This window comes from Bacillus rossius, chromosome 2 (assembly GCF_032445375.1).
Source record: "Bacillus rossius redtenbacheri isolate Brsri chromosome 2, Brsri_v3, whole genome shotgun sequence".
Taxonomy (NCBI): Eukaryota; Metazoa; Arthropoda; class Insecta; order Phasmatodea; family Bacillidae; genus Bacillus; species Bacillus rossius.
In genome coordinates this window covers 74,576,951-74,598,500 of record NC_086331.1, presented here as the reverse complement: position 1 = coordinate 74,598,500, position 21,550 = coordinate 74,576,951, and the positions used below count along the sequence as shown (strand labels likewise).

Below are 21,550 nucleotides of genomic sequence, written 5' to 3'. Positions count from 1 at the left end.
AATAGGAAAAGCCCGCGGGATATCCAAGAGCTAAAGACATTAAAGCTACTGCCGAAGCCAAGTCCATGACTGACAAAACGTAATGGGGATGATACAGAAAAGACCTAATAAAAGGCAGCAAAGGCACGGGGAACTAACCATCCCATAATATTTATCAACTGGGATGTGTACTTCCTCAGCATGGACCTTACACTCGTTCATCAAGTCCAATTTAAAAAAAAATTCAAACAAGTAGAAAAAAATATAAATGCGCACAAAGCTTAGAAACAATTAACATTTAGAAGGCGGAAGCCGAAAAGAAAACTAACTAGAGTTTAATTATTTATACAGCCATTAAAGACTGCATTAGCAGGTACAGCCATCATGCACCATGATGACTCACAGACAAACGATACTTACTCACCGGCCATGCTGTGACGTCACTCCCTCTGAAGTCAGATAAAACCTAGTTATTTAAGTTTCGCAAAATAATACCACAATTGAGACAGAAATGCCTAGCTTGCAGCACTATAAGCGCTAAGCGCAGCGCCTCTTTGAAAGCACCCAGGCAGAAGCCAGGAAGGACGTTGAGGAGAAGAAGAGGTAGGAATGAGGAGAAGGGAAGGAAGTTTATGCGTGCCCGACGTCTTCAACGATGATGGGTCCGTTGCCAATTGTTTCAAAACTTATAGTGTTTACGAGATAGAAATGCACATGGCATTTGTATTTATTTTCTTCATGTCTCTCGTATGTTACTACACCATGTACTCTTAAGAGACGAATTGGCTGTCATTTACTCTATCTCACTTGCACTCTTGCATTTCTGCACAAATATAAGGTTTGTATAGAATCAATAGGTGATAATGTATTACCATTGGTGTGAGGGCCTGGGTCTCTCACAGCAAGACATATGGGTATTGTTTCAATAACTGTTTAAGGATATGATTATATTTATCTAATTAAAATGGTTTGTACTTAATAATTAGAGTTAAGACAGTATTGATAAAGACATTTCACTATATAGATGTTTTATTTTCCTTTTAGTAAGTGCACCTTTTGACTCAGGTGAAGAATGTCATCAGTGCAGTGCAGCACTAGGACTGCTACGCTGCATAGTGCTCAGGGTAGCTCGAGCGAGCATGGCCGGTCTGTTGCCGGAAGCCATGTTATGTGGGAAATTTGAATTTTTAATTTTGCACTTTGTTGTGGGGAAGATATATTAATATAATGAGTGAGTGAACTACAGCAATGGTACGCAGTGTGGGTTTCAAGGAACCTGAAGAAACTGTGTAAAATTACAATGAATCTTTGTTCTCAACTTTATTACATTGGTCATATGTGTCGCACGCTAATCAGAGTCTGATGACCTGATGCTGAACAAAGTCATCTATACAAATGGTAAGGTAGCCTTAGTAGGGTGAGCGAGGGGTCTGACTCCGTTTCTGTTTATGGAATACCAGAATTATGATGTGTCAAACAGGTTTGTGGAAAAATTATCGTATACTAAACATGTGCATGGGAGAAATTATGGTACACTTTTTGGCCACCACACCTCCCCTCCCCATCTTCACCGTGTTTTGTCTGCTGCAATCGTCTGCTCCTGACGATCATGATGTATGATGTATAATGTCAGTCTCCTGCACGTCCTGACCAGCTAGTCATCCAACCAAGTAAGTGATTTACCCCTATTTAAGGGGCCCGCCTCGTCAGGGGTGTATGTGTGTTAGTGAGGCGGAATGAAAAGAGCGACACTCGCCGCTACTTCTAGCGCTGTGTCGCCTCTAAGCGCAAGGCTCTGAACTGGCGCGCAGTCTTCTCGTCGTCTCAGAATAACTGTGAAATTTGAGCGGTGACCGTAAAATTATATGCCAGATAAATGATGATACAAGTGTAATGCAAGTCCTTTAAGTGCTCTCAAGAATCTATACCGCTTGTTTTAGCCTAAAATCTACTCTGAAAAGATGCATTTTAGCCATTTTAACTCTTTTCTTAAAATACAGTTCAAAAAGTTAATTCGAAATCAAAAGTACTTTTCGGTCCTCAGCGAACTCTTAAATGCTTTTCGTAAGCTGGCCCCACTCGGATACCTTGAGTAGTTTTGACATTGCGTTGTTTTTCCTGAAGCTCTGCACACCGTATGTGCGCTCGGGTAGGTGGAGCCCTTAATGCCCTGCAAGACTGCAAGTAATGTTATATTAAATTACTCTTGTGAAAATTGCCACAAGATGGTTATAATTCTCGAACTGGAAAACTTAAAATGTTGGCATCATAAAGTTTCTTTTAGTCTTACCTCAAGAGGGTAGTACTGGGATCAGTATACCGTGCTTACCATTCAGAATTAATGTTAATTTTTAATTATCCTTTTTATGAAGACTGTTTCAGACTGTAACAAAAGGTGCTCCTTTTCCATTTGACGTAGTCAAGTGTGCAGTTGAAAATTTGTGATTATGTTATTCAAGTTTAAAGCCTTAGAGACAGGAAAATATTGTTAAAAGTAATAGTGGGTCCTTTTTAAGATATGGCAGGTGTTGGAGCTTTAATTGTATTTGTTTGTTTTTAATGTTTGCTCATAAACAATTTATTTTAGAAATATTTTTAACATTCATGTATAGATGGCTATTATTAACATCACGGTCATTCAGATAGGTCTGGCAACTTACCTTCATTCTCCATTAGCTTAGTAAAGCTTACGGCGGCCTGCAAACTAACGGCGCTAGTAGTAGTTGAACCCATCATGAATATTGTGATAAATGAGAGTTTAGTATAAAATATATTATTACTAATTCCATCTCAATTTTTGAAATTTTTTCCTAGATTATTTTTTAATTCACTTGGATGCTTGGTAAATACCCTAATCTGTACCAATGGTTTAAATATTTTCCAAATTTGTTAGTTAAGTAGAAGTGATATTTCAGGAATATGTTTTAAAATATTGTCAAGTCAAGGGGCACGATGCAGTGGTCAAGTGCATGGCCTGGCAATCTGCCGGCTCGGGTTTGAACCCACGTTTTTTTTATTTCTTACAATTTTAAACTAGTAATCACAGAATTTTATATGTTTAAACAGTTAAATTACATAATTGTGTTAGGTTTGAATCAAATCACAAACCATGATCTACAGTAAATACAATTCAAATCTGTATCATTTAAAACAATTCTTGTTTAAATATGTTAACTAATTTACATTAACTATTACTAAATGGAATATATTTTAAATTTATACATTTAATATTTGAATATATTTAATTTCTGTAATTAATAGTTTCATATTGTGAGAAATAAAAAGAAATGAAATGTAAAAAAAAAGTACCAGTGGGTATTGAACTGGAGCTGGCGGATTGCCAGGCCATGTGTTTGACCACTGCACCACGCTCTCACTAAGCCAGCTAGATGCCAAGGCAAAGGTTAGGAAGTTGCCAGACCTATCTATATGACTATGATTAACATTAAAAAAATATGTTATAATATTTTATTTATTCTCAGTAACTATGTTGTTAATGTATGTTTCACTCTGCTGCAAGATGAAAATTTAATTTTGAGACCTACTACTGTAGAGGAAAATTTTAATTTATCTGAAGTACAAGGTAAAAGCTTACTTTAATTGCAACTTTATTCCTACCTACACCCCACAATCGTCTTTTAGTGGCTATAATGTTATTTTTTGTGTTAAATTTGAGGTTAATGTAAATTTTATGTTCTAGTGGGCCTGACTAGAATAAAAAGTAATGGGCTTCTTCATTTGCAAAGAAATTACTGTTTATAATGTGTCCTGATAAATTTACTAACAAAAAAGAGTTATGACTGCTAAGGCATTAGAAATACCAACGACAACTATAAACACTATCTTAAACAACTACAATCTCCTTATGTGTACGTATCTATGTGAATTAAGCTCTGAAAAAAGTCTAGGTGAAACACTATATAATCTGTGTCTTGACTGCTTCACTGACACCATTTTGAATGGCTGGTGTTTACTGACGGAAGCTCTCCACCAAACATGATCAATGAGACTGCTGATAACACGGTGTAGTGTGAAGGGATGAGGCTGCACATTTGTTCCTTCCTCGCTATGTTCAAAAAACTTTACATCGTTCCTTCATCGAACCACGATTTTATTTCATGAGGAAGGTAGGAGAAGATTCATCTGAACTGCTTGCAATCCTGAGACCTGTATAGCCAATATAAACACTTGCAAACAAGCTTGCCAAACTGTTACAATAATACAGAATCTCAAATAAAAATCGATACATACTAGACAATAGGTAGAGGTTATTCATGTCATTCTGCCTGTGATTTTAAAAAGTTTCATTTTTCAGAAGTGTCGTTTAAGATAAGTTACACTGTGCTATGATTCTGTTAAATACTGCTATGAATTTTGGATCACAAAGTCCATCACAAAGCAGTGAACTTGACTTCTGTATCGTGGGAATTGTGGAGCAAAAATCTTGGTCAACTATTTCAGAAAGTAAAGGTTTGTGAAAATAGACTCTAGGCTTGAGTGTGATGATCCTCAAAGTGATGTACCAGTGAATGAACAGAAAAATCCTTAAGCTGCACTCAACTTTGAATGTTCATATAAAGAAGAGCTACATTGTGGTCCATTATTCTGTCGGCTTAAGTAAAACTTAAATTGTAAATCAAATTAGTGCTTCCTATGAGGAAAGGAATGATGATACAACGATGCTGAACATAGGCAGAAGAGACTGTAGTGCCAACTAAGCCAGTCAAACTCTCACAATCATTACAACTTTTGGGACTTGATGTCCCTGCCCAGGTACTCTGTTGCATAGCAGGAAAAAAAAAAGCAAACCAAATTTATGACTTTTTTTCACAAATATTTGTAAGCAGTGGTAAGGTGGTGGTAATGTGCATGGGTGCGTGTGTGCACATTGTGTGTGTGTGTGAGAGAGAGAGAGAGAGAGAGAGAGAGAGAGTGAGAGAGAGAGAGAGATTTGTAATGTTAAAATGTTAAGTGTAACCTTTTAAGTCGGTACCTAGAGATTCTGGCTGGTGTTCCAAATGTCCTGGGTTCAGGACTGGATGTTGTTTTGCCCCTTCACCTCCAACTGTGGAAAGCAATGGTAGACCATCGATGTATCATCTTGCCTAATGCACTCCAGTCACTCCATGTCAATCATCTATGTTAAAACTAATTTTTAATTAACTTTGAATGTTGTATATTATATCTGAGACAAAATATTTCCATCAAAATAGGCTATGAAAAAATTCCTGTGTGTAAAGTTTTCCTGGATGTAACATTTCCCCCGAACTCCTTGAAAAATTTGGAACTGGGTTCAACTGTAAATAAATAAATAATTCCATAAAGGACAGCTTAATTTATCTTTCAAGTTTTTCTCAAGAACTGTTGTATCTAAGAGTGTTACACCATGGCCACATTTACCCCCAATTTTACACATAATTATTTGTTTAGTCACCAAAGCTATGATATTGGCCATATTACCATATTTTTATACTTTACCATGGTATCCAATGTATTTTTTTAAATGCATTGATAAAACCCATTAAAATATTTTTTTTGTAGATTTATCCAAAGATTAAACTTTTATAAATTTGTTTCATCGTAATCAGTTTATGTTAATATAAAACATTCAATGTGTGTGTTTTTTTTTTATGACACACACCTCTTTTAACATTCATGTTAAACCACAATTCACATATGTTTCCTTGCCTTATTATAGATGTGGAATCGGAACTCTTGGTTTTTACCTGGTGTTTAGAATCATCATAGATACTTTAGGACTAGTGTTGCCTGCACACGCACACAGTATAGACCATATTGCAATTATATGGATAGGGTTATTAATTATTCTCAACTGATGCAAGCCAGAAAAAATCGTAATGCTAAGTATCATAATCACTTTGTATACAAAATTTTTGTTCTGAAGTCCTTTAGTTATTATCACTATACCAAAGCTGTGGTATTATAACTAGAGGTTGACTTTTCACTGTAGTTTTTGAGTGATTTGGACTTCTTTAAATTCAGATTAGGGATTAAAAGTTTCATGTCATTCATGAAATTAGATATATAGTTTTTTGTGTGTTAAGTGGCAGTAAATATTTTTCCACCATAGTTGATTTACAATTCAACTAGGAACGGTTTTGTTTCAGCCTTAGTTCCGCACAGCTTGTTTAGTATTTTCAGCTATCTTTAGGCTCAGCGGTTGAGTCAACATTTTTTTTTAACTTTACTCGTTCCTGCATTCAGATGACACAGGGTTTTCTAACTGGAACATGTGGTAAATTCTTTTGTGCACTATTTTACTCACTAGCTGTCAGACAAGGGCACTGGTTTGTGTAAGAACTGTTAAAGAGTATTCCTGTATTTTATTGCTATGTTACCATCTGTGTTGCTGCATTCCAGGTGTAGTGTATAGTAGCTTGAAAAGATGACTTGGGGTTTTCATATTTAAAAAAAAAGTTTTGATCCCATTAGTTGTATTATTGTGAGGGAAAAACATGTAAAATGGTCATGTCTTTTAAGAGCAGTTTGTTTCAATTTACTGTTTTGATTTTTATCTAGTGACAAAATGTAGAATGCTTTTACCATACAGTTTTGTTCTATTGTAATATGGATTGCTACACCTTCTGAAAAAATTGTAATTTTAGTTAAAATGAAAATTAGTGTGTTGTTTTTGGTAAAGTTATAGTGATTTAACATAATTTGTTAGTTTTGGAATAATGAAAATTCTGGTTGAGCGACATATTTTTTTGATTATGTGCCCAAAATCATTGAGTATATAATTTTGCTTGAGAAGTTCCGAGTGATCAACCAACACTAGAAACAATTTTACTTAAAAGGAACGGCTCAGGGAAATATATACTAGAAAATTGTTGGTCTAACGACGCGACGGCGTTACAAGATTAGAAGGACTAATGACCTGACGCAAGGTCGGTCGGCACTCAAACAGGCAAGGGGTAAAGGGTGTGAGGGGGCAAGAGGATTGCGCTTGTGTAGCGAAAGATAAGGCGCGTTCGTCGGCTGGCGTGGCGTCGCGCGGGGTCACGCGTGACCTTGTGGGAGCAAGAGGGGTTACGTCGGTTCAATGCCTTGCGCGCGACATAAAATAAGGGGAGAGAAATTTTAATTTAAACCACGTTTGGTGAATCAGGTTTGGTGCCAGCTGACGACTAACAATTAAATAGTACATAAAAATTTAGGTTACAAAAAAAATACTTTAATTTATTTATATATATGTAGGTATATAAATTATTTATTTTTAATTATAGCTTATAACCAAACCACGTTCTCTGCTACCAGTTGTTAGGCCCCTCCTTAGTGCACTAATTACTATTAAGTAATTTCTTAGAGAAACTTCTAAGATACAAAAATTTGGAAACGTACTGGAAAAATAAACTTATAATAAAAATATATGTCAACAATACTTCAGAGGGGCACTAAGGAGGGTGAACAAGAATTTATTACCGCCTCTGTGGCCTTATAGATGGCGGAGAGGATCGTAAGGCTTATAAATGAGAAGTCGAGGTTTGGTTGGCGAGCTATTCAATTTATTCTGATTAAAAATTAATTTTCTATTTTGTGTTCACCATGCTTTCATAATTTTTATATGGTTTGCATATTACAAATTTAAGACAACATTATTAAAAAAGGTGAAAAACAATTGACAGTCGGCCCGGGCCTCAACAGGGTTACTTATGAAGGTTAACATATAATTACACAAAATTGTTTCACTGCATTGGGTAGCACTTGGAATTATAAATTTACAGTTCAGAAATATAAATAAAACAATAAAAATAAAATAATAAAAACGTCTATAAACTGGCACGGGTGTTAGGTAGACTTGATATATGTTGGCGGTCAAGCATATTGAGCCGCAGACGACAAGAAGAGAGAGGTAGTAAAATGACGAAGGCGTTTCACCGTGTGTTGTGAAACTGCTGGGCCAAAATCTTGATGTGGGATGTTCTAGTACGAACTGGGTTCCAGGGGTGTTCTCGAACCCTCACTGCAACAAAAGCCATTCAGTACGAATTACCTCCGATGCAGGCGTTAGGTAGGGTGGCGGAATTTGCCACCGGGATTGGTGGAAATGGGGTAAAAACATAAAAAAACTCACCACTATGGGGAGAATTCAGCTGCCTGGCTGCCGCCTCGTAGACCGACGCGGTAGCACACGGTTGGCTTTGGAAACCATGATGGTTACGAAGAAAGTTGGAAGAAGAAAAATAAATTTAACTTGCGACTACTTAGGGCAGTCTAAAAGCTAAAAATAGTAACTCTGCACTTGAGGCCTTAACTGTAGTAGACTACATTCCAATTGATTGATCGGCGATCTTCTAATTCTCGCGTAAGTCAGGAGAGTCGCCAAGTCTCCCTTGAAAGAGGGTGGGGGGGAGCCGTCCGTATTCATCGGCGCTCGTCGCCATAGACACTCGAAGTTGGCATCCTTAGCCAGCGCGCTCTGGACGGAGAAGTGGGGAACTTAACTCGCCCGGCGAGCGGTCAGGTCAAGGGTCGATTCAGCTTGAACATAGTTCTTATGGGTGCGACAGTGCTGCCCTCAGGTGGACAGCCAGGATGGTAGGGAGGGGTTAGTAACTCTCGCTTCCGCTAGATAGATCGCGGATACATCTTTTAGCAGTCCGGCGCATCTTAATTCCTCTCGTCGCCAGCAGGGTGTACGGACGAGAGTGTGAAAGTGGCTGTGGGTTATGACCTCCATGGACCAGAGAGGAGGGGGGGAGGTTATGACCGGTGACTGACCCGGCCTGGATTCTGGACGAGGGGACTGGTGAGAGCGGGGGAAATTCTGCAAGGTTTGTGAGAACCGAGGCGAAGAAACACCGCGACGTGTCTGCCGCACCGAGAATTTGCCCAGGCTGGTTGTCCAAGCTTGCTGATTGCAAGACTTCGGGGAAGTCACTAGGGGCTGAATGTCTGCTTGCCCTGCAAGTTTGGTCACGAAATGGCTTCGTGTAACAAGACTTAGTACATGACAGCAAGCGGGGGTTATGGGAACGGGGCGCTTCAATTAGCACTCCAAGTCGCAACGTAGCATTGGTGAAGCTGTGAACCGGATGGTGTGGGGGGGGGGGGGGGGAGAGAAAAAAAATATGCTGAAAAAAAAGAACTGGCCCGGCCGTACACTGGGCTGAATAAAATGGCAGGCAGCAAAGAATTTAAGTAAAAAAAAATAAAAAAACTCAATTATTTTAAAATTAAAAAAAGGGTGCCTATAATGCACATGATTGGCACAATTGAGTTGTTAGTTTATGATTTATCATCCTCCTCTTGCTTAGTGATGATTTTATTATTATTATTATTATTATTATTATTATTATTATTATTATTGTTAGTATCAGTCACAACATTGTATATCATCATAACTGCATATCATCTTTATTGTATATCATTTTTTTAATGTAGTCTGCTACATAGGAGTATTTGCAACACTGTGACAAAGGTTGGTGTGGTGTAAAACCTTATCACTGTGTAACACTTTATTGTTTATGAGATTGTAGCAACTAAGGTTACTGCCCTTGCCACTTGATAAATACTATAATTTACAATTTATCAGTTTATTTTGTAGTAAATGCTAAGGTTAGTTCTCTTTTATATAATTTAAGTAAAAGCTTGTTGTTATTTCTAAGAAGCATTTATGTGTTTATCAATTGTTTTATAATCAGAATTATTATTGTTTCATTCCTTTTTTTTAATGTTTCTGATAGTTCATTCAATTATGAAAAAGTTGTAGAACTTGATTTTTACATAGTTTGGCCAACTATGAGTTTTTAGATGTTTCCATATACTTCTTCAGTATTGTTTATTTGTCTTTGTTCGTAAAATGTGCGATAACGTAATTTTCCATTGTCATTTTTGTAGCATTGCCAGTTCTTTGTGCGAGGCCAGGCTGTTGACTGACGCAATAGTTTTGTAAGTTGCATCATCATTGGACGGACATACATGTACAGGTTGTGTGGGAATATCTCATGGGAATCCCTGAATTCTGTGTGAAATTAGAAGGTGTGGGAGATGGACAGAGACATATGACCGAGCGAGGGGAAGCCCTCTAAGAGGGGAATCATTAAATAATAGTTGTAAGAATGAATGTTGTATCCATTCATAATGCAGTATTTCGGGGAAATCACCTGCTAACTGAACTTTACTTAGTGTTTTGTGATGTGCTGTGTTTCGTCAGTCATTGTCTGGACAAGGTACCGATAGACCCTGTGTTGGGCAGTGGCTCACTAATTATAAAGTTATGGAGTTAAAGAGAGCATTTTGCGACTGTGGTCCGGGCGCTACCATATATAATCAACCTTTTTTTTTGTGTTTGGAACTTTGAAACAAAAATTTTTGGCCACAGTCAGTAATCGCCCAAAATAAGACTAGAGTGATTGTGGTTTTGTTCTGAGGATGTAGTCCTACGGCTTCGTACCGTGAGTCCATGTGGAACCACGGGACTTAATTACAAAATTTCAAGTGTTGTTTGTACCAACTGTCAAAGTGCACTGTGGTCTCATTAGTTTTTGTTAAAACTGCTTGCAAATGGTTTTAAATTATTGTTACCTGGTCTGGTTTTTCCTTACCTTTTAAATTTTAACAAGATAGGTTCTCTGATATTGTTTTTCTCATATTACACAGTTTTTTCATATAAATTTTTTTGTGAATGAGCCCCACATGTTATATCTACCAGTAATGTATAATTAAAACCTGTATTGAATTTGAAATAAATTGAATATCAAATTATTCATGAACATCAACTATCAAATTCAATATTGTATGCATTTTTATAGCTTGCTGAAGAATACTTTGGTAACTGAGCTGAAGACGGAACCTGATTAGTTTTAGTTATTTTTAGTTTTTATGGAAATTAAATTTTAGTTATTATGAATATTGGTCTTTATATTAGCTACGATGTTTAAACTATTATTTTTTACCATAGATGATCACAGCAGAGTGCAGTTGCTGCCTGTTCCTGGTCAGAAAAAGTCACTGAACTATGTCAATGCCAACTACATTGATGGCTTCCAGTGCTCCCACGCGTATATAGGCACTCAAGGTCCCTTGCCAGCCACCTTTGATTGCTTTTGGAGGATGGTGTGGGAGCAGCGTGTGGCAATAATCGTCATGATCACCAATCTAGTGGAGCGAGGAAGGGTATGTATGCATCATCTTTCTAGTTTAGTGTTGTAAGCTGCTATGTGGAATAATGTTGTAGCGAACCAAATTTATATTTTGTAGCATACAGTTTTATATGTAGTAGATAATTAAATTTGAAATATTTTATTACATAACTTAAAGTGGTTTCTTTGTTTCTTATTTGGTTTGTCTTGGTCTTGGGGCAACCAGAAATGGTTATTGTTTAGCTGCTACAAATTCATCACAGCTATGCAATGTTACTAGCAAGTATACAGCAGTAGAAGATTGTGAGTTTGATGTTTGCTGTGAAAATAAAATGTGATACCCACGTTTACTGTTATGGAGTTATTAGATGCAGTACAGTAATTATTATTACATTTCTCATTGTTGTATAGACTGACATAATCTGCCTGCTTGACATATTCCATGGTTACTCAGTTCTCCAAAACCCGATCTGATAAATTTTTACATCATCTTATTTCAACTTTGATTATAATTATATACGAGGGGAACCCAAAAAAATTAACTAGATTTTTGTCTTAAAAATGTATTACCTTTTTTACAAAATTCTTTCAATCACCATCAAAGTACTCTCCATTAGATGTGATGCACTTGTCAAGTATTTTTCACCACTGTTTGAAGCACCTATGGAACTCTTTAACTTTGATATCCTCCAGTGCCCTTTGCAAAGCTATTTTTACTGACTCTACATCATCAAAACCTTTCCTTTTAGATTTTCTTCATACTAGGAAACAGTAAAAAGTCGCACGGCTAAGTCTGGCAAATATGGAGGAGGGGAATGACAGACCACCCGTGAGAGCCCAAATAGCGGTTCACTTGTAAGGCCATGTGTAATGAGGCGTTGTGATGAAGGAACCAGTCACCTGATCGCCAAAATTCTGTGCAAACGTCTTAAAACTTCCAAATAAGTGTGGTTTACAGTCTTGCCAGGGGAAACAAATTCTTGATGTACAAATTCTTCTTGTGATTCCACAAACATCTAAAACGTCACTGATCATCATCTTAACATTCAACCTCACTTGTCTTGCTTTTTTTAGTCTGGAGGAGTTGAGAGTTTTCCACTGGCTTGACACTTGCTTGGTTTCTGGGTCATATCCATAACACCAACTCTCATCACCTGTAAGGACTGATAAAAAAGTTTGTATCACTTTGAATCTCTTTTTTCATGTTCTGACTCAAATTCAATCAAATGTTTTTTTTTATTCTGTTTGAGAAGGCAAGGAACAAATTTAGCGGCATCATGTTCATTTGCGAATCCTCAGTCAAAATCCGCTGGCACAAGCTTCAACTCACTCCTGTCCCTTCTGAAATTTCGTCAATCTTGAAACGACGATCCTCGTTGATTTTTTGGCAGAGTTTTTCCAATGTTTTCATCATTTTGAGATGTTGAAGGGCACCCAGAACGAGTATCGTCTTCCAAATTCATCTCACAATGTTTAAAGCGCCCAAACCACTCGAAAACTTTTGTGCGGCTCATGGTATCTTCCTTGAAAGCCTGTTGAAGCATTTGGTAAGCTTAACTGCCAAGCAGGAAACAAAATATCAAACACACTTTTTGTTCTTTTAAATATGCCATAATGACTTCGCTGGCTGAACAAGAGAGCAGTAAGAGAAAAGCAATACTACGTTCAAACTTTCGCCTACAAACTGACGCCGTTCGGACAGCTGTTTAGTAAAGGTATCTACTAACCCCATCTAGTGGGAGAACTCTCTACTACATCTACAAATGGCAGCATGCTCTTGAGTCCAGTTTATTTTTGGGTCTCCCCTTTTATTAGGAGAAGCATAATATAGAGTGAGGCTTATGCCCATTATTATTTGAGTAATGCAGGTTTATGGAATAAATATAATTTTATGTGAATTTAGGTAATATAACATAATTGATATAAAAAGGGGCTCAGTGTGTATATCACAAAAAAATGTATAATACAAAGTGCAGTTTGCTAGAATATTATTTAAATAGGCCAGATATTTCTAAGAACTTAATGATAAGATTTGGCTAAAGATAAGAAATACGTTAAAAATAACTGTTTATAAAGCTAAAAATCATGTTTGTTGCTTAAGGTTAAGAGTGAACTGTTCTGAGTCCTATTCACTTTAAAGAATAAATATTTAGTGACTAAACTCATTTTGAAAATCAAGAATTATTTTATTTGGACAGAATGGTTTCTTGTTTGGTACATATTGTTTTTTTTTAGTTGAATTAGAGTTAAGATTTTTTTGGTCAACCATCTCAAAATTGTCTCTGTTTAAAGTACACTTGTGTAGGGGTGGTGACTCTGGGCACATGTTTATAAATGAGAGATTTTTGGTGAACAAGGTCTGTGAATCAGTGTTCCAGTTCCTCATACATAGTGGGGCAAACCATGCAGTATGGTTTCTCTGTTCAGTCCACTGCATCTCTAACATGAGGTACCAAATAATAATTTACTGCCACAAAACCTGCCAGACACGCAGTATTTCACCTACAGTAAAAATATGGGCAAGGTAGTTTCCTGGTTTATCATAAATAAAAATTGGTAGGACGGCTGTGCATTTAATATGCCTTAAACTTTTCTTAAAATCTCTTCCACCCCAATCACTATATTATCATTATTATGTGTTATTAGAGTTACTACATTATTTAACATTCCCATACTCATTTATGTAAGACAATCTTACAGTAATCAAAAGCATTTGATTTCTGCACCTGCATAGCAATCTAACCATTTAAAATATACGGGATCATTTTGAACTTCTTTACCCCCATTGTTAACTGGTTCCTACTAATTATTATGTCTGTACTCATTTCTTTATTGCTTGCTTGACTGGTTCTCGTGACCCACCCCCATGAGTTCAGCACTTAATCTTAGCTAGGTCCGCTTGTCGACTTCACTTGTAATTGCTTGTCACTGGTGTTCTCCTTAGCCATCGACTGCCTTGATACATTCAACCGGCTGCCCTGCCACTCGATCATTGCTGACATGACCACTCTTGCTGCTGTCCCAGTTATATGTCTTCTTCATCTACCTGGCAGGCCACCAATGTTGCAGGTCGTGTGCCCCCAATGCCCAATCAGTGAAACACATTCAGTACTGACACTATTCCCAACTTTTTTTAATACTTTACCTGCCCTTAGAACACACACCAATGTGCGCATGGCAGTCCCAACAAATTATAGAAACTATAAGAGGGTTATGGCCTAGTCATATTAGTTATTATATAGTAGGTATATTTATTTTTTAGTAATGGTTTTATTAAATCGTATTGATAAAAAGAGTTGATATATAAGAAAATTCTCCCTTCCTTCTTGAAAAAGACTGAGTAATTGCTATTGGCCTTTTTTTTTCCAACCCTTACAGATGGTGACAATACCATCAAATACAAGTACAGTATATTCCTAATATAACATTGTTTGGTATACTGCGGGTAGAATTTTGTCTCTTGCCAAAAAAAATTAGAACAATGGAAATGTTTTTAGTGTTTGGCAGCAACAATGATGGGCATACACCTACTTCTTCCAGCAGCAGGAAACATAGTATGTTTCTCTTTTCTAGCACTGGGAATAGCAGGTGTTTAAAAATATTTTGTCGAATTTGCTCCATTTGTGTTTTTAAATAAATAGAAAGAACAACAAAGGAAAGCAGGTGTGATTGGTGTGTCCCTAAAGTTAACACAGTCATGGTAAAAGATGAACGTACCCATAATACCTGTTGGTGGAGTTAAAGTGATGTGATGAAGAGTCATTTTACCAATTAGTGGGTGCCTTGAGCACAGGCAATGCCACTGTGATGACAGCCGTGATGTCCCTATGCTTGCCAAGACATGATGATTCTACGAGGGTTTGCCATTGCCTTCCACGGGATGAAGGTGAAAGGGACGTCACAAACACCCAGTCCTGCACCCAGGTAGAAGGTTTGAAAAATCTCCTTCCTGGCCGGGAATCAAACCTGAGCCCCTTGGCCCACCAGCCAGACATGCTAACCACTAGACCAAGTGGCCAGACAAAGTGATGTAGAGCTGTAAAATTGGTAATAAATACCAGTAGTTTGTCAGAAGTAGATGATTCTAAATTTTGGTACGTGTATAAAGCCTGTATTAACTTTTCATGGTTACAATTTTTGAGTGAAATTATTATACCTGTTTCCCAGTGAAATTATACATGATAAAAATATCAGGCCACTGGCTCAGAAAACCCTTCTGTTTACATGGCTTGGCCAACATTTCCTGTCTGCCTTATATTTTCATCTGGGCAATAAAAAAACTTATATTAATATGGCTTTGCTAACACTTCTATCTGCATTATCTTTTTGTTTGGGTGGACTAGGCACGCTGCCAGAAATTTTCAAACATAACTGTTATATTGATTCAACAGTAGAAAGGAACCTCTTAGCATGCAAACTCATTTGTAAGCAGTGCTTGCCTAGTGAAGATTTTCTTTTTGAAACATAGTGCATAAACATTTAGCATTTGTACTCACAAGCTTGACACACTATGACGTGTTTCTGGTAGATAATATACAATCTTTCTTAGACCTACATTGTAAACTACAGTATATCTAAGTACATACTTCACAGTGTACAGGTGTTTTTTAATCCACCTTCTAATTTATTGTTTCTTCAGGGATACTGCACTATTTAACATATTTATGTCTAGTATCCTTTTTTTCTTCATTTTGTCGTCCTGCCGATGTTGATGCGTGGTTGGGTGGTGTCTGAGGGCGCCAACTAACCTTTAACAGGGGTGGTTGCTGTGGGCTAGTTCACAGCACGAGACTCCGTCTCTCGGTGGTCGTGACGTCGCCACGTGGCAGGCAGGAGTGGTTGGACCACACACACGACTAACTTGTCACGTTCTCGGTATGCACACGACTGTCCGGTCCGCACACGAACGCCAATCGCCGAACTCCGCGAGTCTCACACGACTGCTCGCGCCGAGGGGTGAAGGCCAACTGGCGCGTACTGGCAGGTCCCGTTGGGGCTTGAGTCGATCTCCGCTCTGCATGACAATCGACCTACACCCGTTCGAGACACTTACCACCGACCACAAACGCCGACCGGTGAGGCACCGAGGTGGCATAACGACCTGTGCGAGCCACGGGAGCACCTGGCACGACGCCAATGTTATCACCTACAGCTTCACTATTTTGCGACTCGGAAAAAGAACCAGGTTTGAAATGAATTACCATCAACTGCTTATTGGCTCATGTAAACGGACACTTCTGTTACTCCTTGCTCCCACCCAAGCAGAAAATGGATATCCTGGCCTCTCTCTGCCAATCAGATCTTTGAAGGAGATAAAGCACTTTAACAGTATGGAATCCTTGCACTTCAACTACCTGCGCTAAAAGCGTTTCGCTTATAATTTGTGTTCCTATTTTTCTGTCAGGAGCCACAATCTCACATGCAAAATATCTGAATCAATGGTTTACCAAACAATTTTATAGCAGGCTTCTATTGAATCTTGTTTTTATTTCCTCCTACTTCCATTTTTTCCACTCCCCCCACCACAGATTATTATTTCTCTGTCTGTCAATTTAATAACCATTTATGTTGTAGTGGTATTTTGTTAGAATTATTGGAAGATGTAAATTTATGACTTTTGTGGCTTTTCAGAGCTAAGAATTAGGTGTGCTTTTGAATATGTTATTTTAATTATTAAATGACACATATTGTTAGCAGTGAAAGAACTTAGCAATGACTTACACTGATAGGTGTTATTTCTCTTTCTTTTTCCCATTCATGCTGTCATATAGGAGAATGTTAAAAAACAGCCTAAGCTTGCATCCCAATGTATCGAGGTACTGTATTTTATTTTCAGCCTATCATGACTTGTTTGTATGCGTGTGTGCGCGTATTTGTGTGCTTTCACTTTTGTTGCCTAGTGTCAGGCAGTCCCGAATGTGTGTTTGTAGTTTACCCTCTACTGCTAATACATCCTTTTTCCTGCATTTCTTGTCCATGTTCATTTATTGCAGAATGCTTGGAAGTCGGGAACTCTGTTGATGTCCGATGTTCGTTATGCTACACCTATTCCAACAGTGTGTGTATGTTACGATTAGAATTTCATGCATGCTGAGTTATATAATGTCTTGTTTTAAAAGAAACTTGTTCGCAAGCATGAAAGGCATTATAATCCCACAGCTTTAATCATGTGATGTAACAATCACTATTGCATTTTTAACATTAAATAATAATTCACATAGTTTCAGATATCTAAATGTTTGTCAGCTAGGTGGAAATTATTAATTTTGTGTTAGGATAGTTGTAGCATTATAATTATTTAATTAGGTTTTTTTTTTAGTAATTTCTCAAAGAGCAAAATTCATATTGTAAAAAAATATATTGACTTTTTTTTTTTTTTTTTTTGTTTCATCAGAGAAAATGTGACATGTACTGGCCAAAGGAAGGCGTGGAAACATATGGTGTAGTTCAAGTGAGGCTAGTTAAAGAAGACGTTATGGCTACATATACTGTGAGGAAGCTACAAATTCGGCATCTCAGGGTGAGTTTGTGCTTCTCATACTGTGATTTCATTGACTGACTAAACTTGTATTGTTGCAATTTTAATGGTTTATTGTTTCTCATCTGCGTGGTTTTTCCTACTTTTTAAAAACTCCTGGGAGATTTTGAAGTTCAGTCTCAATACACATATTAGTTAAAAGGAATTTGATATTAAACACTTTTTACTGTAATGGTAATGTAAATATAAAGGTTAGTTTTATAGTACATATTAAAAAAAAATTCAAATAGATAGCCAGTTTGTCAGGTAACTAAATGATTTAGCTGAAAATAAAAATTATTTGTTAATTAAGTCATGAAACATAGTTGAAGGAATTTTTATTTAGATTTCCTGGACTTAGCTGTTGTGATTCCCAAAAGAAACGTGTCCATAAAATAATTAAGTTCATATAATATTGGACTAAGTCATTATAAACTGCAACTGTCATGAAATATTCTTAAAGGACTGTCCCAGGCAGAAGTTACTCAAAGAACTTTCTCTTGTGGAATTGTATTCTGAAATAGGACTAAGCTGGTAAAATGGAGAATAAATGTTGAGCTCTTTGAACAACCTTTGACTTTACCTTTTTAGTCTAAACTCATCTTCTGCAACATTAAATTGCACATGCAAAACTAAAAATTTTTCATGCAAATCAAAGGCTTGGAAACTCTTTCGTTATTTCCTAAAAATGAATTATGCAGGGAACATAAAGAACAAAGTTATTCTATTTAAATAACAACAAACTACACTACAGTCATGATGTTGGAAACAGTCTAAATCTTACAGTTGACTCAATGCTAATTATTATTAATGTCTATGTGATTTGCACAGTATCAAAACTTAATATCTATGTAAACCATGTTGGCTCAACACTATGACGCATCATCGTACAAATAGATTACAGGTGTTTTTTTTTTTTTTTTTTACTTATTAATAATTTATTTTTTCACATCTTGTTGGCAATAATAAAGTCATTAAATATGGAAGTGCACAACACATCACTAGTATGAAGAAGGAATCGGCTGATGCCTATTTTACCATGGCAGAATTTGCCTGGAAACAACAGAAAACTGTAATCAGGATGGCCTAGTCAATATTCCAATTTAAGTCCTCCAGAATTGAGTCCTGTGCAATTTTTACACCGAGTCATGTAGCTCTTACGCTTGTGCCATCTTGCTCTTTCATCTGGGTAATTAAAAGTAGCATGACAAGAAGTCAACAAATTGGGAAAACAAGGAAGCTATAAAATAAGTTTAGTCAAGTAAAGTCAAGGGAAGGTGTGGGTACTGATACCCAAAAGTCATAGAAAATATTTCTGTTCTGTGCTTATTGTCAATGAAGACCTGACAACTTCTACTGTTTATTGTAATTTTTACAAAGTAAGGTGTTACACTTTTTTTTTGTGAATATATGGTTCACTAGTTTTTTGCCTGGGATATATACATTTCACCTTGATTAATACTTAGCAAAAAAATGCTGCCTCACATGTAGGAAAAAATTGGGAGAGGTTCTTAGTGAATATGTTCACTAATGTGTCACACACATGTGGCAAGTATTAAGGGTTCAGTCCCAACACCCTAGTATGACTCAAATCATTTGAGTTTGTTACTGTGTGGATTTTTTATTCATTGGGTGGATTTTATTAAGTACACAAATATTGTAATTGGTATTACTTTCTTGGACCACAGTTGTTATAGATTTTATGTGGGGGCAATATCATTTTTTATATAATACATTTTTTGCATAAGTCTTTAAATTGTATTTCTTACTACAGTAGACAGCGTATGTTTGATTGTTAAACACATTTCCAACATAAAAATTATGATTGCAGGTAAAAAAGAAAAAAAGTAATGTAGCTGAACGTTTTGTGCACCAGTATCATTACACAAATTGGCCAGATCATGGAACACCAGATCATCCATTGCCCGTCCTAAGTTTTGTAAAGAAGTCATCTGCTGCCAATCCTGTGGGTGCAGGACCCATCATAGTTCATTGCAGGTACATTTTATCTTTCTATTTTATTTTCAGCTGTGGTGAAGATGGTTTGCAAGAACTTCAAGTTTGTGATTTCTAGGAATCATTAATAAAAAGTAATAATTGTGTATGAAATTTGAAGCCTCATTTGTTTCATGTTGTATATAATGCACCTCACTCTCCTGTTGAACTAGTTTATTGCCATATGTATAAATTTTGTTTTAGGAAACTTATTATTGTGTCTTAGACAAAAAAAATTTTGTTGTGTATTTATTATATAGCTGTTCCAGACATTGGACGAACCCACAAAATATCAAGACAAAATTAAAAGTATAGAAAAGTCAAAGGTCAACTTGTAGAGAAATATTTATAATTTTTAAGATTCTTTAATGATGTAATACGATTTTTTAGTGTTATTTGTTTATTTCTAGGGGTATCTCAAGGTGTTAGAAAGATTGCCTAGTAAAGCAAATGTTCCAGTAAAATTTCCACACACTGTCCAAGCAAACATAGGGCCTGACTGAAAAGAAGGAAAAAATAAATTAAATTGTTTACACTTCATTATAATGCCAAACATAAACCATCTAGGATTATCTGAGGAGTAAAAAATCATAGTTTCAAGATAACCTAGAGTGCATGATGTATTCCACTTGAAATTTTCTCATCAAGCTATTTCAAAATGCTAAACTACAATAACTTTTAAAATTATAAGTTCCTGGTTACTGACGAGAATGTTTAATATAAAAGGAAACAATTTTCAGTGCCAACCAGTAGACAAGTAGATGCTTCTGTGAACCTTTCTGTTACTCTATAACACCACCTTATTTAGATAACTAATGATGTCCACTGCACTGAAGTCTGAAACTTTTAGTGATGATTTTTCATAAGTTAGCTACCATATTTACTCGTATACAGATTGCATATTGTATGCCATTTTTTAATGTAAAATAGTGTACTGCAACCCACATGCAAATTTTTGGTTTAAAAAAGTAATATTGTACTGTGTGGTTGAATATGTGCATGAATAAATAAACTATGTTGGTTTTTAATAAATATAACTTCACAAGTAAGATAACATTGTTTAATAAAAGATTTCAGTTCCATGAACAGCGCAGTTATTGTACATGTGCCATGTCTGCCGCCCAATGTGTTGCGGAGCCGTCAAGTGCTGTGTCTGCTGCGCTGCTGGGAGAGGAGAGGAAAATTAAAAAATAAACCAACCATAGAGGGAAGGGGAGCCAGAGTATGTGTGCATGTGTGTGAGGCCATATGGCAGTATTGACGCTTTACCCTCCCTCACTTCTTTGTAAATGTCCCGTGAACTGCCACACAATTAACGTGTCTATCTTGACAGGTGTTTGTTCCACTATTTCCATATATATATATAAATATTTGTGTGTGTGTGTGTGATTATATCATTTTTATAAAATTGCAGGAAATATGTGCTGTTATAATCCACAAATAAAACTATGAATTATGTATAACACCTCGGAGATGGAAGTGATGAAACAAAGTAAAATTTACAGCTACTGACTGTTAATCAGGTCAGCAACTTGAAGATCGTAAAACTAGGAGGAGAAAAGATTTAATAGTAAATAGCAACCCTTTATTTGACGGTTTGTCTGTTACCTTTCAATAAGTTAGGTTCTGAAACATTTTTTGTGTTGCAAGTTACTTTGAGGGATCATAATATCATTGTAGTTAGGTAAATTGTTTAAGTTAATTTCATTAAAAAGTTAATTTATTTTAGTACTTATTAACAATCAAATCTGGCCAGTTACAGTAAATATTTAGTTTTAAAATGCATTTGACGAATTACTTGCTTAATGCCCTTAGACTATAATTTTTGTAAGTAAGAGAGTTCAAAATGATTTGAAAATGTTCTTTAAGGTTATACAGAAATCACATTCCTTTGGGACTTAGCTGTTGTGCGCCAGCCGATGCGAGGGTGTCTTCAGTGGGGGCCTCAAAGCAG

General features: G+C 36.5%; 1 protein-coding gene across 2 annotated transcripts in view; it reads left to right on the top strand.

Moving 5' to 3' along the window:
- The window catches only part of LOC134529379 (tyrosine-protein phosphatase 99A-like), a 242,332-nt gene that overhangs the window by 158,741 nt on the left and 62,041 nt on the right, over positions 1–21,550 (top strand). For both annotated transcript variants that reach the window (XM_063363375.1, XM_063363376.1), the window contains 3 exons: positions 10,904–11,118; positions 17,479–17,604; positions 19,433–19,599. In XM_063363375.1, coding sequence (XP_063219445.1) covers positions 10,904–11,118; positions 17,479–17,604; positions 19,433–19,599 — 508 coding nt within the window. The remainder of the gene's footprint in view (positions 1–10,903; positions 11,119–17,478; positions 17,605–19,432; positions 19,600–21,550) is intronic.